Source organism: Aotus nancymaae, unplaced genomic scaffold, assembly GCF_030222135.1.
Source record: "Aotus nancymaae isolate 86718 unplaced genomic scaffold, 86718_ANA_hifiasm-v0.15.2.pri h1tg000007l, whole genome shotgun sequence".
Classification (NCBI taxonomy): Eukaryota; Metazoa; Chordata; class Mammalia; order Primates; family Aotidae; genus Aotus; species Aotus nancymaae.
In genome coordinates, this window is record NW_026988418.1 from 56,116,427 (window position 1) to 56,135,004 (window position 18,578).

An 18,578-nucleotide genomic window follows, 5' to 3' on the forward strand; every position below is an offset into this window, starting at 1 on the left:
TGTCAGATTGTAGTTTACAAAAATAGAACTAGCTCCCATAGCTATGATAACATGGGCATCGGATTCATGGATTCTGCCTCAAAAGCAAATATGATTGTTTTCCTTTGTTCCAGAAAGACAGCAAGAAGCGAGTATTTTCTGGCATTCAACCTACAGGAATCCCCCACCTGGGCAATTACCTGGGAGCCATTGAGAGCTGGGTGAGACTGCAGGATGAATATGACTCTGTGTTGTTCAGCGTTGTTGACCTTCACTCCATCACTGTCCCCCAAGACCCCGCTGTCCTTCGGCAGAGCATCCTGGACATGACTGCTACTCTTCTTGCCTGTGGCATAAACCCAGAAAAAAGCATCCTTTTCCAACAATCTCAGGTCAGCTTCTCAGATTAGAACTGAGAAAACTTTTATTTGCAGATTATTTGAGGAAAAAATGTTGAATGGTTTATATGACCCCTGCTTGTGATTTTAAAAAATTGTTTGTTTGAAGGTGACTTTTTCAAATGTGATTATTTGTTTAATGTTTTACTTGTATTTATATCATTAAGTATCATTATATTGTAAGAGTATTTATCAGCTTTTCCTCCACTGTATTTAGTAAGTTTATGATGCTTTATATACCAAAGAGTTGTGTTTCATTAGTACTTGTAGCCCTGGAATTGTTTTGCTATGCGGGGTTGCATTCAAACTGAAGACTTTGTGCTGTTGACTAACCTTGTGATCAGGGATAGAAATTAGTGACCAATAGTTTTGTGTAATTTCAATGTTGCTTTATTAGATGTTGTATTTGGAAGGTCTGTTGGATAATTCCCATTGTTAATTCTCTGTATAATAGTTTTTGAGATGATTTGAGAACAGGTTGGGAAATTGGAAGACAAAGTCCCAGTGTCTTGTGTCCAAGCCAAGAAAGGCTTCAGAGCAAAGCCAAAATATTTGACTCATATCTTCACTAGGGATGAATCAGTTTATTCTTGGACAGGCAGATAGTCTGGCCTAGAGACAGGGCAATCAAAATACACCCTAGAAAAAGATGAAAATTCTAACTAGATCATGCCTTTGTTACGTATCTGCTTTAATCTTAGGACAAAGCCCAGGCAAGGAATGGGATGTTATACATGCTATGGTACATGTTAACGTGCATGCATATGTATAACCTTCCTTGATTGTACATTTCTATCATTATTTTTATATATGTTTTGTTACACATAAAACTGAATGTAATGATTCTTACAGAGCAGCCAGTTAAAAAAAAAATACGTGATAAATGATAACAGTATAATGATCCCTTGGCATCCAAAGAATGTTGGTTCCAGACCCCCAAAGCTACCAAAATCTGCAGATGCTCAAGTTCCTTCTGTAAAATAGAATCGTATTTGCATATAACCTACACATATTCTCTCATATATTTTAAATCATCTCTACATTACTTATAATACCGAATACAATATACATGTTATGCAAAAGTTGTTATACTGTATTTTTTAAATTTGTTTTATTTTTCTATTGTGGTATTGTTATTTTTTGATGCCTGTACACACACTGATTTAATATGTATATATTTAAATTTTTTGAATTTTTAGAGATTAGGAGGGTGTATGTACAGTTTTGTTACATGGATATGTTGTATAGTGGTGAAGTCTGAGCTTTTAGTGTACCTGTCACCTGGATAGTGAATGTTGTACTCCATTGGTGATTCTTCAACCAGCATCTTCTTCCCTCCTTTTGGAGTCTTTAATGCCCGTTATTCCTCCTTTATGTCCACGTAGACCTGTTGTTTAGTTCCCACTTGTGAGAACATGTGATATTTGACTTTCTGTTTCTGAATGATTTCCCTTAGGGTAATGGCCTCTATTTCATGTTGACCTCCATATTGCTGCAAAAGACATGATTTCATTCCTTTTTATGACTAATCTCACAAGATTAGTCAACAGCACAAAGTCATCAGTTTGAAAGTGTGTATATAGTGGTGGTATTATTTTCTATTAGATTTTTTTTCCAATATTTTCAATCTGCTGTTCAGTGGAGTCCATGGATGCAGAACACACAAATTCAGAAGGCCAACTGTATATTTAAAAAATAAATGCAGCTATCAACTTTGTTGCCAGCTTGGAGATAATTTGATAAAATAATAGAATCTGATCATTGAAAGGACCATAAAGGCAAATTACCTCAACTTCGTTCCTTATATTTGGTCAGGAAGTCTTTACTTACACACGGCTTTTCAAATTCAGTGTTGGACAGATCTAGTTACTATAAAATACTTGCTTTTATTGACCAAATATCTACCTCCATATAAATTCCATTCATTCATTTAATTTCTGCTCTGTAAAAAAAACATAGTAAATCAACTCTGCTTACGCACAACTACTCTTCAAATACTTGGAGACACATTTATTATGTACCATTTGTATCTTACAAGTCTTTACCTTGTAGGTCCTTACTGAATAGGTCTTGCCTTCTACAAACTAGCTGTCCCCAGATCCCTCAACTTCTTGGTCATCCTATTTCAAAAGCACTCTCACCTTCTTTGTGAAAAGAATGTGCTTCAAACTTCGCATCCATTGCCAACGCTGGAAAGCTGCTCATCATTAGAGCCGCTTTTTGAGTCACCTAATGCATTTTGCAAAGCACATCATCTTCACTTCATCTAAGCTGTTTTTAATACAAGCTGTCTTTTGATCCTTATCTGATAAATTTTTTAAAATTGTATTCCCAACTACAAGTACCTATTTTCATACTTCTTGAAGATGAATCTCTAATCTCCACGAAGTAACCACTTACCAGATTGCTTTTTAAAGTGATCTTTAATATTAAAGGCTTATTTACAACTACATCCTATTCTTGCACTTTGAGCTCATTCTCTCAGGAACAATTACCATGTTATAATTTTTTTCTACACTGTAAAGGAGTTTTAGCAGTGACCTTATAAGCATCTAAAATTTGCAATAATTGAGATATCTTCTTCCATGTGGTACTTTGTTGTTCAAAATAGCATTTGAAAAAGTAGCCCACAATATGGGAGACTTTGTAAAGACTTCCCAGTAAAGGAGGGACACAATTCACCTTCTCTTTAAATAGAACCTAATGAGATCCTTGGCTCCAAAAAAGTGGGGGTCTAGGTCAGAGAGTGGAAGGGATGGAGTTGACTGGTGTGTGCCCATCTTCTCATAGCCTTAATGCAGTTGTAGAGCTGTTTAATAATTTGCCTCCTGCTATCCCTTACTTCAGCTCCATTACAGAGAATTTTGATAGTCTGCCAGCAAAATTTAAGGGAGGTACTCATCTTGCCTACATTATACAATTTGTCCCACAAGGCAATATAAAAATTTTCCTCAGGTGTCTTTGTAATCTAAGATAAACTTGGTTTTAGCCATTTCCTTCTTTGACTCAGGCAGCCAACCTTATTACAACTCTATGCATGGATGGATGGGATATTTTATCAGGCTTTCTTTCCCCCTTTTATTAAAACACAATTTAATTTTAAAATATTTTAAAAATTTCTAACAATAGAGAGAATAGTATACCATACCCCATCCCTTGTTAACATTTTGTTATTTGTCTCACTGATGTTACTTTCTTTTCTTTTCTTTCTTTCTTTCTTTCTTTTTTTTTTTTTTTATAAAGACAGGGTCTTGCTCTGTTGCCCAGGCTGTAGTACAGTGGTGCAATCATAGCCCGCTGCAGCTTCGAAATCCTGGGCTCAAGATCCTCCTACCTTAGCCTCCTGAGTAATAGCTGGGACTACAGGTGTATTCCACCACACCTGGCCTTTTTTAAAAAATTTTTTTTGGAGAGACAGGATCTCATGATGTTGCCTAGGCTGGTCTCAAACTCCTGGGCTCAAGTGATCCTCCTACCTCGGCCTTCCCAAGTGTTGTGAATATAGGAATGAGCCACTGTGCCTGGTCAGTTATTTTCTTTGTTGAAGTATTTCAAAGCAGATACCACATATCATGGCATTTCAATTCCTAAGTATTTTAGTGTGGAAATTTTCTTACATAACCATAATATTGTAACAGCATCTAACAATGATAATTCCATATTATAATCGAATACCCAAATTACCCTGACTCTTCCAAAAATGTCTTTTATAGTAGGCTTGTTTGAGTGAAGATCTACCAAGGTTCACATATTACATTTGATTATGGATCTCGAGTCTCTTTTTAAATGCCTTTTGATTTGTTCATCAAATTTTAATATATTTCCTGTAAAGTTAGTCCTATGCTTAAAAAGAATTAAACTTTGATTTTTTTATGCATCTACTTTTTTTCCCTCACCTTTCATATATTCATCAAGTTTTTTTTTGTTTGCTCTAAACTTAATTATTTTGAGCTTAAAAATAAAGCTTACTTTTTAGTTGCTTTCTCTTTACGCTGATCTGTGTTAGCTGATGGTTAGTGACTATAAACTACTGTCCCACATAGTTGCTCATCACCATTTTCATTAATTTGAGTAGAAGCTGTGCTTACCTACTGCCCATGGATTGCCTAGAAATGAACATTAGACATCAGCTCCTTTAGAATGGCCATAAAGCTTCAGTTTGTTCATGGATGATGATGGAAAGGTCCTCTTCATGCCTTATCTTACAGCCATGAAGGCATGTATTGGCTTTTGCTTCTTAGAACCATTTCAAGTAGAAGTATAAGTGAATAAGCTAGTCTTCTGGAAACAGTTACTATGTTAACCACATGACCCCATATTTGCAGAGTTCTAGTAGGTGAAAGATCACGGTGATGATTTATGTTTTGTAATACAAAAAATCAATAATCAACAGCTGTCTTTTTTTATTTTTTCTTTTCTTTTTAATAGGCAATGCTGGGAAGGTTTTTTTTTCTTTATTTTAAATTGACGAAAATTGCATATATTTGTCGTGTACAACATGATGCTTTGAAATATGTATGTATTTTTAAATGGCTAAATCAAGCCGTGTAACATATACATTACCTCACATACTTATCTATCTTTAAGTATACAATACATTGTATACAATACATTGCTATTAACTGTGGTCACCATGTTGTACCATAGATCTCTTGAACTTACTCCTGTTGTCTAACTGAAATTTTGTGTCCCTTGACCAAATCTTCCCATTTCCTCTTGCCCCATTCTACTCTGTTTCCATGAGCTCGATTTTTTTAGATTTTACATATAAGTGAGCTTATGCATTATTTGACTTTCTGTGCCTGGCTTCTTTCACTTAACAATATGTCCTCTGGGCTCATCCGTGTTGTCATAACTGACAGGATATCTTTTTTTAAGGCTGAATAGTATTCTGTTGTGTGTATATACTGTATTTTATTTATCCGTTCATCTATTGATAGACATTTAGGTTGATTCCGTATTTTGGCTATTGTGAATAGTGCTGCAATAAACATGAGGGTACAGATGTCTCTTTGACATGGTGATTTTATCTCCTTTGGATATATACCCATTAGAGGGATTGTGGCTTATATGGTAGTTCTGTTTTTAATTTTATTGAGGAACCACTATATTGTTTTCCATAATGGCTGTACTGACTTACTTTCTCACCAACACTGTGCATGGGTTCTCTTTTCTCCACATCTTTGCCAACACTTGTTATCTTGTTTTTTTTTTGTTTTTTTGTTCTGAGACAGAGTCTTGCTCTCTCGCCCAGGCTAAGGTGCAGTGGCACGACCTCGGCTCATTGCAACCTCTGCCTCCCAGTTCAAGCAATTCTCCTGCCTCAGCCTCACAAGTAGCTGGGATTACAGGCACCCACCACCAAGTCTGGCTTATTTTTGTATTTTTAGTAGAGGCAGATCACCATGTTGGCCAGGCTGGTCTCAAACTCCTGACCTCAAGTGATCTGCCCACCTTAGCCTTCAAAAGTGCTGGGATTACAGGCATGAGCCACCATGCCTGGTTTGTTATCTTTTTAATAATAGTCATTCTAACAAGTGTAAGATGATCAATCTGTGTAGTCTCCAGTAGATGGGGGCTAAAAAGAAATATAGCATTTTCAGATTTATTAAAAAAAATTAGAAACCCATGTTTATTAGGAAACTGTTTATTTATTTATTTATGAATGACAGGGTCTCACTCTGTCACCCAGATTGGAATAAAGTGGTGGAGTTATAGCTCACTGCAGCCTCAAACTCCTGGGCTCAAGCAATCTTCCTGTCACGGCCTCCCCAAGTGCTGGGATTATAGGTGTCAGCCACTGTGCCTGGTCAGAAAACTGTTTTTAAATGTGTAAATCTGGCTGGACATGGTGGCTCACACCTGTAATCCCAGCACTTTGGGAGGCCGAGGCAGGTAGATCACTTGAGCTCAGGAGCTCCAAATCAGCCTGGGTAACAAGGTGAAACCCTGTCTCTAAAAATAAAAAAATAAAAATTAGCCGGGCGTGGTGTCCTGTGCCTGTGATTCCAGCTACTAAGGAGGCTGAGGCAGGAGAATCGCTAGAACTCAGGAGGTGGAGGTGGAAGTGAGCAGAGATCACACCACTGCACTCCAGCCTGGGCAACAGAGTGAGAATTTGTCTCAAAAAAAGAAAAATGTGTTAGGTTTACCAAGCCATTTGATGTATACTTCTTTCTTAATTAATTTAAGATTTCTCTCAATCATCAAAACAGACACAGGAATTAGATATTACTGTTATCTTACACTAATGAATAAATTAAGGCATAAAGAGATTAAGTAAATTAAAAATGTACTTAAAATTATCTTTGAGTAGTACCTGGTACTTAGGAAATAACTCAGGATATAGAAGTTTTTCATTAGCTGCCTAAGGTCACACAGCTCATAGGTGGCAAAGCGAAGGCTTTCACAGCTTTCCTGTAAAGTACCACTTCTGGAAGATGTACTCATGAGGCGGGAACCTTGCTCTGCCTGCTGCCTATGCACCCTTCCCCAGCCCTCCCATCTCTGCCTCTGGAGATGCTTGTAGGGGGGAAGTGGGGAGTTGGAGCTGACCTCAAGGCCCTCATTATTTCTTACCTGAACAATTAAATTACCCTTTCACTCCTGCCCTAACCTCACGGTTTGGCAGTTCATTCCCCACAAGGCAACCACAGTCACCTTTCTACTAAAAATACATCAGCATCTCTCTCCTGCCCTTAGGTAAAAAACTAAACTCAGTTTAACTAGAAAGCACTTTAAGAATGAAGCCCCAGAGGATACTAGGCCAGCGTTTCTTCTACTGCATCGCTAAGTTACGCAGACCTTTTATTATCAGTTTATTTTGTGCTTGGATGATCTGATTAACTTCTACCAATAACTCTTTAAAGCAGAAGCCAAGATACTTCTTTCTGGTTTTGAGAAAATTTGATAAATCAGTTCTTAACTTACAAAACAGATAAATTAGAGATTATCTATATTTTTAAAAGATTATTTTGCTAGTTCCTTTATACTGGAAGGTTTATAGTGTACATAAGCATTTAATTGATCATGAAATATGTAACAGAAAAGATAAGAATTTAGGAAACAATTTTATTTAATGTTTTGGGAGCCAATGTCAGTTGGGATTAGTTAGACCCACCTCCCCCACCATGCAATTATTTACAAGTAAAATAGAGAATTTTTGAAACTGAGTTAGAGAAAAATATTTTTAAAATGTGCTTTTTTCAGGTGTATTCTTGCTTGAACTAGGAAAAGGATTTCACTATGTTACAATGTTGATTTTTACCAATAATTTTCATCTCCAGTCTTTTGCATTCTTTCTCAGCAGTCTGACTGGAACAATTCAGACTTACTGAAGATTTTTCTCATTATTTTCTTTTTCTTTCTCTCCCACTGGCCTCTAGTCATGTGCTTCACCTAAAATATGTTCACCATATGTGGGGAATTTTATAGACCCTCTCCTCTCAAAGGTAGGTGTGTGTGTGTGTGTGTGTGTGTGTGTGTGTACGTGTGTGAGAGAGAGAGAGAGAGAGAGAGAGAGAGAGAGAGAGAGAGAGAGACGGCGTGGGAAGGGGTCATGCCTATGTGTGTGTGTTTGGCAGACGTTTCCATCCCCATGCCAGAGTCAATGGCCTCATTTCTAGCAAGCCAGCAGTCCTGAATGCAGCTCCAATCTAAGTCCCACAGCTGCCTGGGGTACAGGCCTCTACATCTTTCACTGTTACTCTGCAGATGGAAGAAAGAAAGTGGGAACATAGATCTAGGCACTGCATTTCCGCGAAGGCTAGGAGAAAAGGACAGTTGGGGCCACCAGATACTGTGTTACAGGGTCCAGACAGACCAGGGAAAAGTTGAGGGAGGAGAGGGGGATCTGCAGCTCTGGAATCCACATTCTGACTTGTTCTCTAATTAGAGTTATGTTGTTTCTCAGGAAACAAAAATCAATAATGATAAAAGAAGAGAGGCTATGGACAAATTGGCTTGTGAATGATAGCCGGAGGAACTACATATTTCTTGGCTTACTGTCCATACATAAAAGTTATTTATACTCACCAACTGTCCCTTGTCTTAGCGTTATAAAACCAAGGCCTTAAACTGGGCAGAGAGTCTAGTGCTTACGTTTATTCTGGCAATTTAGGAAACAGATTTGAGTGTATTTATATTTGTTAAACTCTCAAAGTTGTTCGCTGCCAACAACAGGTGCTCTTTCAGCTCACAATGGAAAAGGAGCAAACGTCTGCATAGATTAGTGGACTTGGGGAATGAATATACTTGTAAAATTGGCATCACCTCCAAAGTTCCTAGGGGGAGATAAAAATCTAAATGGCCCATGGCATAAATCATAAGTTGGGAAAACTATTATATAATCAAACTCTGCATGTATTTCCTTCTCTACAGTTTCCAATAACACCATGTCCTTCCCTAGATCTGTACTCCTGTGTGACTTGATGGACAAGTTGCAATACTTGTGTTACTTGTATCCTGGACATAGGTACAGGTTACAGGTTGATTATACCTTCAAGAAGAGTTCTTTTCTTGCTCTCAGAACAATAGTGAAAAAAAATTACAGGCTTTGAAGCCAGACATACTCGGCTTGAATCTTACTGTCACTTCTTTTTGGTTGTGAGACAATGGGGAAGTTGGTCAAGCTCTCTGAACTCCATTTTTAATGTCATAATAGGAATTTAAATAAGATAATATATCTTGTCTAGCAAATGTTAACTTTCAGTCACCCTCCTCCAGTATACACAATGCTCCCACCCTAGTCTCCTTGATATTGAGAAGGATTTGTATAAGGGTAGAATGGGATTAGCAGATGGAGAGGAAGTTAAATGGCAATGCCTCTTTTTATCTTCAATAATAAAGTATTTTCAGAAGAGTTTTTCATTGAAGGTTTTTTGAGGACTTTTAAAGAAACATTACAAACATTCAGAAAAGTGTAAAGACGAATGGCTGCCTTTTGAGTTGCTTGCCTTTCGGCATACTTGCTTCATGTGGTTTTGTTTTTTACACGTTAAACATTACGAATATAATAGAAGCTTTTCTACTTAGCTCTAGTGCCTTTTTCCACTGTGCCTTCCCAGAGGTAACCAGTATTATATTCATTTGATACTCATCATTCCCACAAATATATTAGTATTTGTATTGCATATGATGTAGCCATCAACAATCTGTATTATTTGTTTGGCATGTTTTGAAACTATGTGAGTGGCAGCATGCTGCACATAGCCTCTTGCATTTATTTTTTGTGTACAATGTTACATGCTTGGGATGTATTTAGTTTGACTGCTGTACAGTATTCCATTGTCTGGCTCCTTCACAATGTATCCATTTGCCTGGCAAGGGATATTTAGATTTTTTTTAACTTTTTATTACTGCAAACAATACTACAGAGGGCATACTTGTATATGCCTTTTGTGCACATATGAAAGACTTTCTTTAGGTGTATTAATGTATCCTATGAGTATATTCAGGAAGATCATCAGGATTATCATCAGCCTCAGTGGATGTTGCCAGCTTGTTCTCCAAAATGGTATTCTAACTTACATTACCACCAACAAGAACTTTCCCTGGCAATATTTGGCGTCATTAGACATATGACTTTTGCCATTATAATGCGTGAAACATGCCATCTTATTGTTGTTTTCATTTGAATTTCCCTGACTACTGTTAAGGTTAAGCTTTTATTTCTTAAGTTTTAACCCCTTTGTTTTCTTCTATAAATTGTTTTCTCATATCTTTTGCGTACTTTCAAAATTATTTATATCTTCCTATTGACTTGTAGAGGTTATTTATAGATTCTTTACATATTCATATTCCAGTCCTTTGTAATACATTATCATTTTTCAGTTGTAGCTTGTTTTTTTAATTTTTAAATGAGTCTGTTGTTGTTCAGAGTTTTTTTTTTTTTTAATATAGCCAATTCAGTATTTTCCTTTATGGTTTTATGATTCTGGAGTATGTGTTTAAGTACTTCTATACTGGCCTAGTGTGATAAAGCTGTTCTGTTATATTATCTCTTGACTGTGGTAAGTTTTGCTTTGCACATTTAAGACTGAGTTATGTAGATCTCACAAATTCTGTCACATTTTATTTGCAGTATTTAAAAAAATCACATTGGTTAATATCACCACATCTCTCATCAGGAATGTCTTGACATATTGGAAGCTGTCTAACACATAATGATGGATACGTTTTCGAAAATCCTAATTTATGCTGAAAAGCTGAAATTTTTATAACCAGTACCTTCTGTGGGTATTTTTCCTTGAAATGCCTTTGTGCCTTTGTTCCTTTTTTCCCTCTTGATAAATTTTGTTAGAGACTATTCTGTTAATAATTTAGAGGATATATTTTTGATTTTGTGAGGCTCTTACTATAACTTGGTGTTTTATTTCTTTTCTTTTTCTTTTCTTTTTTTGAGACAAAGTCTGACTCTGTTACCTAGGCTGGAGTGCAGTGGCGTGATCTTGGCTCACTGCAACCTCTGCCTTCTGGGTTCAGGTGATTTTCATGCCTTAGCGTCCCAAGTAGCTGGGATTACAGGCACCTGCCACCATGTCTGCTAATGTTTGTATTCTTATTTAGTAGAGATGGGGTTTTGCCATGTTGGCCAGGCTAGTCTCAAACTCCTGCTTCCTTTGTTTTTTATTTCATTACTTTCATTCCCTCCTTCCTTTTATTTTCTTTGAAATTATGTGGTTGTGCTTTTATTAACTTTTTAAGTGGGCTTCATTAATTTTCAGCCATTCTTCTTTCTAATATAAACATTTAAGAGCACAGTATAACTGTCCTTCTAAGTTCTGTTTTATCAGCATTGGCAAAGTTGTGATATGTTGTAGTATTTTCACTAAACTGATTCCGAATAACTTCTAATTTTCACTATTATTTCTTATTTGATCTGTGATTTATTTAGAAGTATCTGTTTAAATTTCCAAGTACAGGTATCTTTTTTTCACTTAGCTTTTTTAAAATATTGATTTCTAATTTCATTGCATATTTCTCAAAGAATATAGTCTCTATGCTTTCAGATCTTTTGTATTTTTAAAGCTTGAATTTAGCAAATGGTGAATTTTTACATATGTTCTATTTAAGCTTGAAAATACTATTTTTTTATTCAATGATTTTCTAATTTTTTTATCGTTCATGACTATCAGTAAAAAATTTTTGAGATTTACCCTTAAGATAGCTATATACTGTACATCATTGTATTAATCTGTTTTCATGCTGCTGATAAAGACATACCCGAGACTGGGAAGAAAAAGAAGTTTAATTGGACTTACACAGTTTTACATGGCGGGGGAGGCAATGGAATCATGGCAGGAGGTGAAAGGCACTTCTTACACGGTAACAGCAAGAGAATAATAGGAAGAAGCAAAAGTAGAACCCCCTGATGAACCTATCAGATCTGCTGAGATTTATTCACTATCAGGAAAGTAGCACTGGAAAGACCGGCCCCCATGATTCAATACCTCCTGCTGGGTCCCTGGCACAACATGTGGGAATTCTGGGAGATACAATTCAAGTTGAGATTTGAGTGGGGACACAGCCAAATCATATCATTCCACCCTTGGCCCCTCCAAATTTCATGTCCTCACATTTCAAAACCGATCATGCCTTCCCAACAGTCCCCAAAGTTTTAACTCATTTCAGCATTAACCCAAAATCCATAGTCCAAAGTCTCATCTGAGACAAGGCAAGTCCCTTCTGCCTATGAGCCTGTAAAATCAAAAGCACACTAGTTACTTCCTAAATACAATGGGGGTATAGGTACTGGGTAAATACAGCAATTTCAAGTGGGAGAAATTAGCCAAAACAAAGGGGTTACAGGGTCCGTGCAAGTCCGAAATCCAGCAGAGCAGTCAAATCTTAAAGCTCCCAAATGATCTCCTTTGACTCCAGGTCCCACATCCAGGTCATGCTGATGCAAGAGGTGGGTTCCCTTGATCTTGGGCAGCTCCACCCCTGTGGCTTTGCAGGGAACAGCCTCCCTGTACTACCTGGCTGCTTTCACAGGCTGGTGTTGAGAGTCTGTGCCTTTTCCAGGCACACAGTGCAAGCTGTCGGTAGATCTGCCATTCTGGGGTCTGGAGGGTGGTTGCCCTCTTCTTACAGCTCCACTAGGCAGTGCCCCAGTAGGGACACTATGTGGGGGCTCCAACCCAACATTTCCCTTCCACACTGCCCTAGCAGAGGTTCTCCATGAGGGCCTCACCCCTGCAGCAAACTTTTGCCTGGGCATCCAGGTGTTTCCATACATCTTCTAAAATCTAGGCAGAAGTTCCCAAACCTCAGTTCTTGACTTCTGTGCACCCACAGGCCCAACACCACATGGAAGCTACCAAGTCTTGGGGCTTGCACTCTCTGAAGCCACAGCCCAAGCTCTGTGTTGGCCCCTTTCAACCACAGCTGGAGCAGCTAGTACACAGGGCACCAAGTCCCTAGACTGCACACAGCACAGGTACCCAGAGCCTGGCCTGCAAAACCACTTTTTCCTCCTGAGCCTTTGGGCCTGTGATGGGAGGGGTTGCTGTGAAGGTGTCTGACAGGGCCTAGAGACATTTTCCCCATTGCATTGGGGACTAACATTAGGCTCTTTGCTACTTATGCAAATTTCTGCAGTGGACTTGAATTTCTCCCCAGAAAATTGTTTTTTCTTTTCTATCACATAGTCAGGCTGCAAATTTTCCAAACTTTTATGCTCTGCTTCCCTTATAGAACTGAATACCTTTAAAAGCACCCAAGTCACCTCGTGAATGCTTTGCTGCTTAGAAATTTCTTCTGCCAGATACCCTAAATCATCTCTCTCAAGTTCAAAGTTCCACAAATCTCTAGGGCAGGGGCAAAATGTCACCAGTCTCTTTGCTAAAACATAACAAGAGTTACCTTTGCTCCAAGTCCCAATAAGTTCCTCATCTCCATCTGAGACCACCTCAGCCTGGACCTTATTGTTCATATCACTATCAGCATTTTGGGCAAAGTCTCTAGGAAGTTCCACACTTTTCCACATTTTCCTGTCTTCTTCTGAGCCCTCCAAACTGTTCTAACCTCTGCCTGTTACCCGGTTCCAAAGTCGCTTCCACATTTTCAGGTATCTTTTCAACAATGCCCCACTCTACTGGTACCAATTTACTATGTCAGTTTGTTTTTACACTGCTGATAAAGCATACCTGAGACTGGGAAGAAAAAGTTTAATTGGACTTACAGTTCCACATGGCTGGGGAGGCCTCAGAATCATGGTAGGAGGCAAAAGGCACTTCCAATGAGGAAGAAGCAAAAGTGGAAGCTCCTGTAAACCCATAAGATCTCATGTGACTTATTCATGATCATGAGAATAGCATGGGAAAGACTGGCCCTCACGATTCAGTTACCCCTCCCCCTGGGTCCCTCCCACAACACGTGGGAATTCTGGGAGATACGATTCAAGTTGAGATCCTGTGGGGTAACAGCCAAACCAAATAAATCATACAACTTTTCTATAAAGCAAAAATTTAAAAGATGGGATTAAAAATGAATATAAGTAAAAGTCCTTTTTTTTTTTTTCCTTTTAACTTGCTTTGCTTCAGGAGATAGTCTTGCACAGCCTCTGAGAATCACAAATCTCATATTGGAAACCACTGTTTTAATTGCTCATCTTTAGTGACCACCATGCTATCTTTGTAGGTTCAAGTAAATATTCAGAATCACGAGACTATCACAGGCTATGTATGGTACTAGTCTACTTAAAAGAGCATAGAACAAGAACCTTAGCTTGCCATCAAGGTAGCTTCTCTAAACAAGAGCCCTTACTAGAGCAGTCCCCATATCAGTAGGTGGCTAGCTCCAGGGATTATTTTCTCTCCAGGTATACACGTAGGTCTAGGAGCTGTTTTTTCTGCAGCTCAAATACAAGGAGGTGAGATCTACATCAGTGGGTAGGACAGTCTCCCTTGGCAAAGAAGACTTATTTTTCCATAAGAGCCAATGTCTTTATTATTATTATTATTATTATTACAAATTTTTACATTTCATGTATAGACTTTGGGGTCACTAAAAGAGAGGTACCAGTTACAAGAGTCACTATACTCAGGAAAGCCTAAACTATGGACTTTCTTTCAGGTATTTTTACTTCTCTAAGCCTAGATGTACTTTGCCAGCTGGTGATTATTTTTATCGTAATCAATGTTACCTAGCAGTGTTGTTAACACATACTGTTTTATCTGATAAATACGATAAATACAGACCTAGGTTGTTGATGCAGAGTCAGAGTCTCATGGAACAGATGAAACTATTTTGTTAACCTGCTCACTCAGTTGGCTACTAGAGTCTATTAACTGATAGAATCCATTAGATCAGTCATTTTGCTACTCTTTTGATTCTTTACCACCGTTTCTGTACTTATGTTTATGTTTGCCTATTTTTTAATATGTCTAGTAATTTTGGCTAGACAGAGCAATAACTTGTGAACATTTTAATGCTGGAAAAATACCTATGAGGAAGTAGTTTTTCCCTAAGGGAGAAGGTAGCATCCAACTTCCTGATCCTAAATATGTAGTTTTGTGAGACTATGTTCCTTTATTTTTTCAGTCTTCTATCTCTATCTTCCTTAAGTGGGTTAATTTCTATTCATCTATCTTTTCATTCAGTGACTCTTTCTTCCATCTTCCCACTCGATGTTTAAGACTTTATAATGATGTTATTTCTGATATGTATGTTTTCATTCTAGTATCTTTATTTGCTCTTTTTTTTTATAGGTTTAAAACATTTATCTGCTGATTTTTTTCTGTTTATTCATTTCAGGAATACTTTCATTTGTATCTTCAAGCATAGTTGTAATAGTCGCTTCAAAATTTTTGGTCATTAAATACAACATCTGGAACATCTCGGGTTTGGTCTCTATTGACTGCCTTTCTTCGTAAGAATGGTTTATGTTTACCTGTTTTTTTAATATGTCTAGTAATTTTGGCTAGTATCTTGAATATTTTAAATGACAAATTGAAGAGATTCTAAATTATATATTCCTCTGAGGAATATTTAAAAAAAAAAACTGTTGTTGTTTTAGCAGGCAATTAACTCAGCTAGGCTCAAACCCCAAATTGTTTTTCCAGTAGTAAGCAATAACTGAAATTTTTTGCCAGTTGTTTTAGTCATCATTGGGCAGCTTGGAGTCTGCCCCATGCATGTGGAATTCAGGGGTTGGCCAGATATTTGGGTAGAGTTAATACATAGACTATAAGGCTATGCCACTCTGACTCTTTAGAAATCTCTCTGCTTATTTTCCAGGTATTATAATCACCCAAATTTTGTCCTCTCATTCTTCAAGCCAGCAAGAATGCAGGTTTCTATCATATTTAGATGCTTTTTATGGCTCCAACTGAGGACTGCCCTCAGACAGAAAGTCACAAAACAGGACACTTATTAAGTGTTATCCTTTATATAAAAGAGTAGACCACACCCCCAGTTTCTGCCTGCTTTCGATTGTTCTACAATGCCTTCAGGAAGTTCATTTTTATATTTTGCTCAGAGTTTATAATTGCTGTGTTAGAATTTATCCAATAGGAGCTTGCTATCAACTGAACTGTATCCCTCAAATTTCGTTATGTTGCTCCCTTAACCTTCAATGTGACCGTATCTAGAGATAGGGTCTTTAGGAAGTAATTAAAATTAAATGACATTCTAAGGATGGAGTCCTAATCTGATAGGCCTATGGCTTTATAGGAAGAGAGAAAGATCTCTCTCTCTTTCTCTCTCTTTCTGCCTGCCATGTGGGGTTATAGCATGAAGGCAGCCATCAGTAAGCTAGGAAGAGAGGAAGAGAGCCCTCACCAGAACCCAACCATATAGGCCCCTTTATCTGAGACTTCCAACCATCAGAACTGTAAGAAAATTAATTTCTGTTATTTAAGCATTCCAGTCTATGGTACTTTGTTATGGCAGCCCAAGAAGACTGATACCAGGCTAATTTGCCATTACTAGAAGTGAAAGCCTTGTTCTTAGCTTGGATTGGAAAACAATATTGTTAATATAGTTATATTTTTTTAACTTTTATTTTAAGTTCAGGAGTACAAGTGCAGGTTTGTTATGTAGGTAAACTTGTGTCTTAGGGGTTTGGTGTACAGATTATTTTATCACCCAGGTATTAAGCCTAGTACCCATCAGTTATTTTTCCTGATCCTTTTCCTCCTCCCACCCTCCACCCTCTGAAAGGCACCACTGTGTGTGGCTCTCCTCAATGTGTCCATGTGTTCTTATCATTTAGCCCCCACTTATAAGTGAGAATATGCAGTATTTGGTTTTGTTGCTGTGTTACTTTGCTGTGGGTAATGGCCTCCAGCACCTTCCATGTCCCTGCAAAGGACGTGCTCTCTATTTATTTTATAATGATCTATAGACTCCTCACAATCACATCACAATGATAATTTCAACATATCTTTTTATATAAACTGACACACTGAATCTGAAATGTATAAGACCATGCAGAGTACTTAGAATACTCAAAACAACTTTGAAAGAGAAAACACAACTAGAGGACTTATACTGCCTTTCAAAGCTTAACTGTACAGCTATAAAAATTGAGAGTGTGGTGTGGACATAAGAATAGACTTACAGGTCACTGAAAAGAAATAGGGAATCAAGAAGTAGTCAAATATTTTCAACGAAGGGGTCAAAGCAGCCCAGTGGGGAAAAGATAGTGTTTTCATCAAAGGGTGTTAGATCTCTAGCTAGATGTCCATGTGAGGGAGAACATGAACCTTGACTCTTACCTCATACCACTAACAAAAAAGATCAACTTAAAACCACCGTAGACTTAAATGTAAAAACTAAAGCTATGAAACTCTGAAAGAAATCATGGGGGAAATTTTCTAGGCCTTGAAGATTGGTAAAGATTTCTTAATAGTACACAAAATAACTTAAAAGAAAATGTCGATACATTTGAATTCATCAAAAGATAAAGCTTCTACTCTTCAAAAACAACATTAAGAAAATGAAAAGGTAACCCATAAAATGGGAGCAAATATTCACAGCACATATATCTGACAAGGCTTTTATCCAGCTTTATAAAAAACTCTTATCTCAGTAATAAGGAGACAACCTAATTTTTTTTTTAATTTTTGAGTTGGATTCTTGCTCTGCACCTAGGCTGGAGTGCATTGGTGGGATCTTGGCTTACTGCAACCTCTGCCTCCAGGGTTCAAGCAATTCTCCTGCCTCAGCCTTCAGAGTAGCTGCGATTACAGTTGCCCACAACCACGCCTGGCTAATTTTTCTATTTTTAGTAGAGACGGGGTTTCACCATGTTGGCCAGGCTGGCCTTGAGCTCCTGACCTCAAATGATCGTTCCACTGTGGCCTCCCAAGGTGCTGGAATTATAGGCATGAGACATTCTAATATTGTAAATGAGCACTATATTTGAGTAGACATTTCACAAACAAAGATAACAAATGGCCAATAAACACATGAAAAGTTCAATATCATCGTTGTCAGAAAAATGCAAAATAAAACCATATAAGATACCATTTCACCCACTTGGATGACCAAACTTAAAAATACTGTTAATACTATGCTTTGGTAAGGATGTTGAGAAACTGGAATTCTTTTACATTGCTAGTAACAGTTTAAAATGATAAATCTATCTTAGAGAACAGTTTATCAAACCCAGCAATTCTATTCCTAGGTATTTACCCAAAAGGCTTTGCCCATAATCTACAAAAAGACTTGTACAAAACATGCTGAGTATTAAAGACAAGCATAAGAGTTTATATGTATTATATAATTTCATTTAAATGATGAAGAATAAGCCGGACCAATCCATAGTAACAAAACTGATCGGTGGTTTCCAAGAGCAAGGGGTACAAAGGGACATGAGAGAACCTTTTTGGAAGAATTGAAATTTTCTGTATCTTGATTGGTGTGTTGGTTACACATGTGTATTGATTTGTCAGAATTAATTGAACTGAACAACTAAAATGAGTGGATCTTATTGGTGATCTTAAATCACCAGGCTTGATTTACATATAAGTATATATATTTAGTCTATATATATTATATATTTAATCTATAGTCTAAGTCTATATATATATGGATAAATATATACTATAAAAATATATAATATTTAAATGAATAAGCTCATAGGATGTTGTTATATAAAGTAAAAGAAAGAAAGCCCATGGAATTGTATAGTGTAGGGAACACTGCAGGTAGTTTAGTGCAGCTAAAAAATTGGTATGGGCCAGGCGCAGTGGC

The 18,578-nt window shown here is 37.4% G+C and overlaps 1 protein-coding gene across 4 annotated transcripts in view; it reads left to right on the plus strand.

Moving 5' to 3' along the window:
- Positions 1-18,578, plus strand: part of WARS2 (tryptophanyl tRNA synthetase 2, mitochondrial) — a 130,605-nt gene that overhangs the window by 75,257 nt on the left and 36,770 nt on the right. For all 4 annotated transcript variants that reach the window (XR_010341228.1, XM_021674144.2, XM_064372646.1 and 1 more), the window contains exon 2: positions 114-371. Coding sequence is in view for 3 of the 4 variants with exons in the window: in XM_021674144.2 (XP_021529819.2) it covers positions 114-371 (258 nt within the window). In the remaining variant the exon portion in view is untranslated. The remainder of the gene's footprint in view (positions 1-113; positions 372-18,578) is intronic.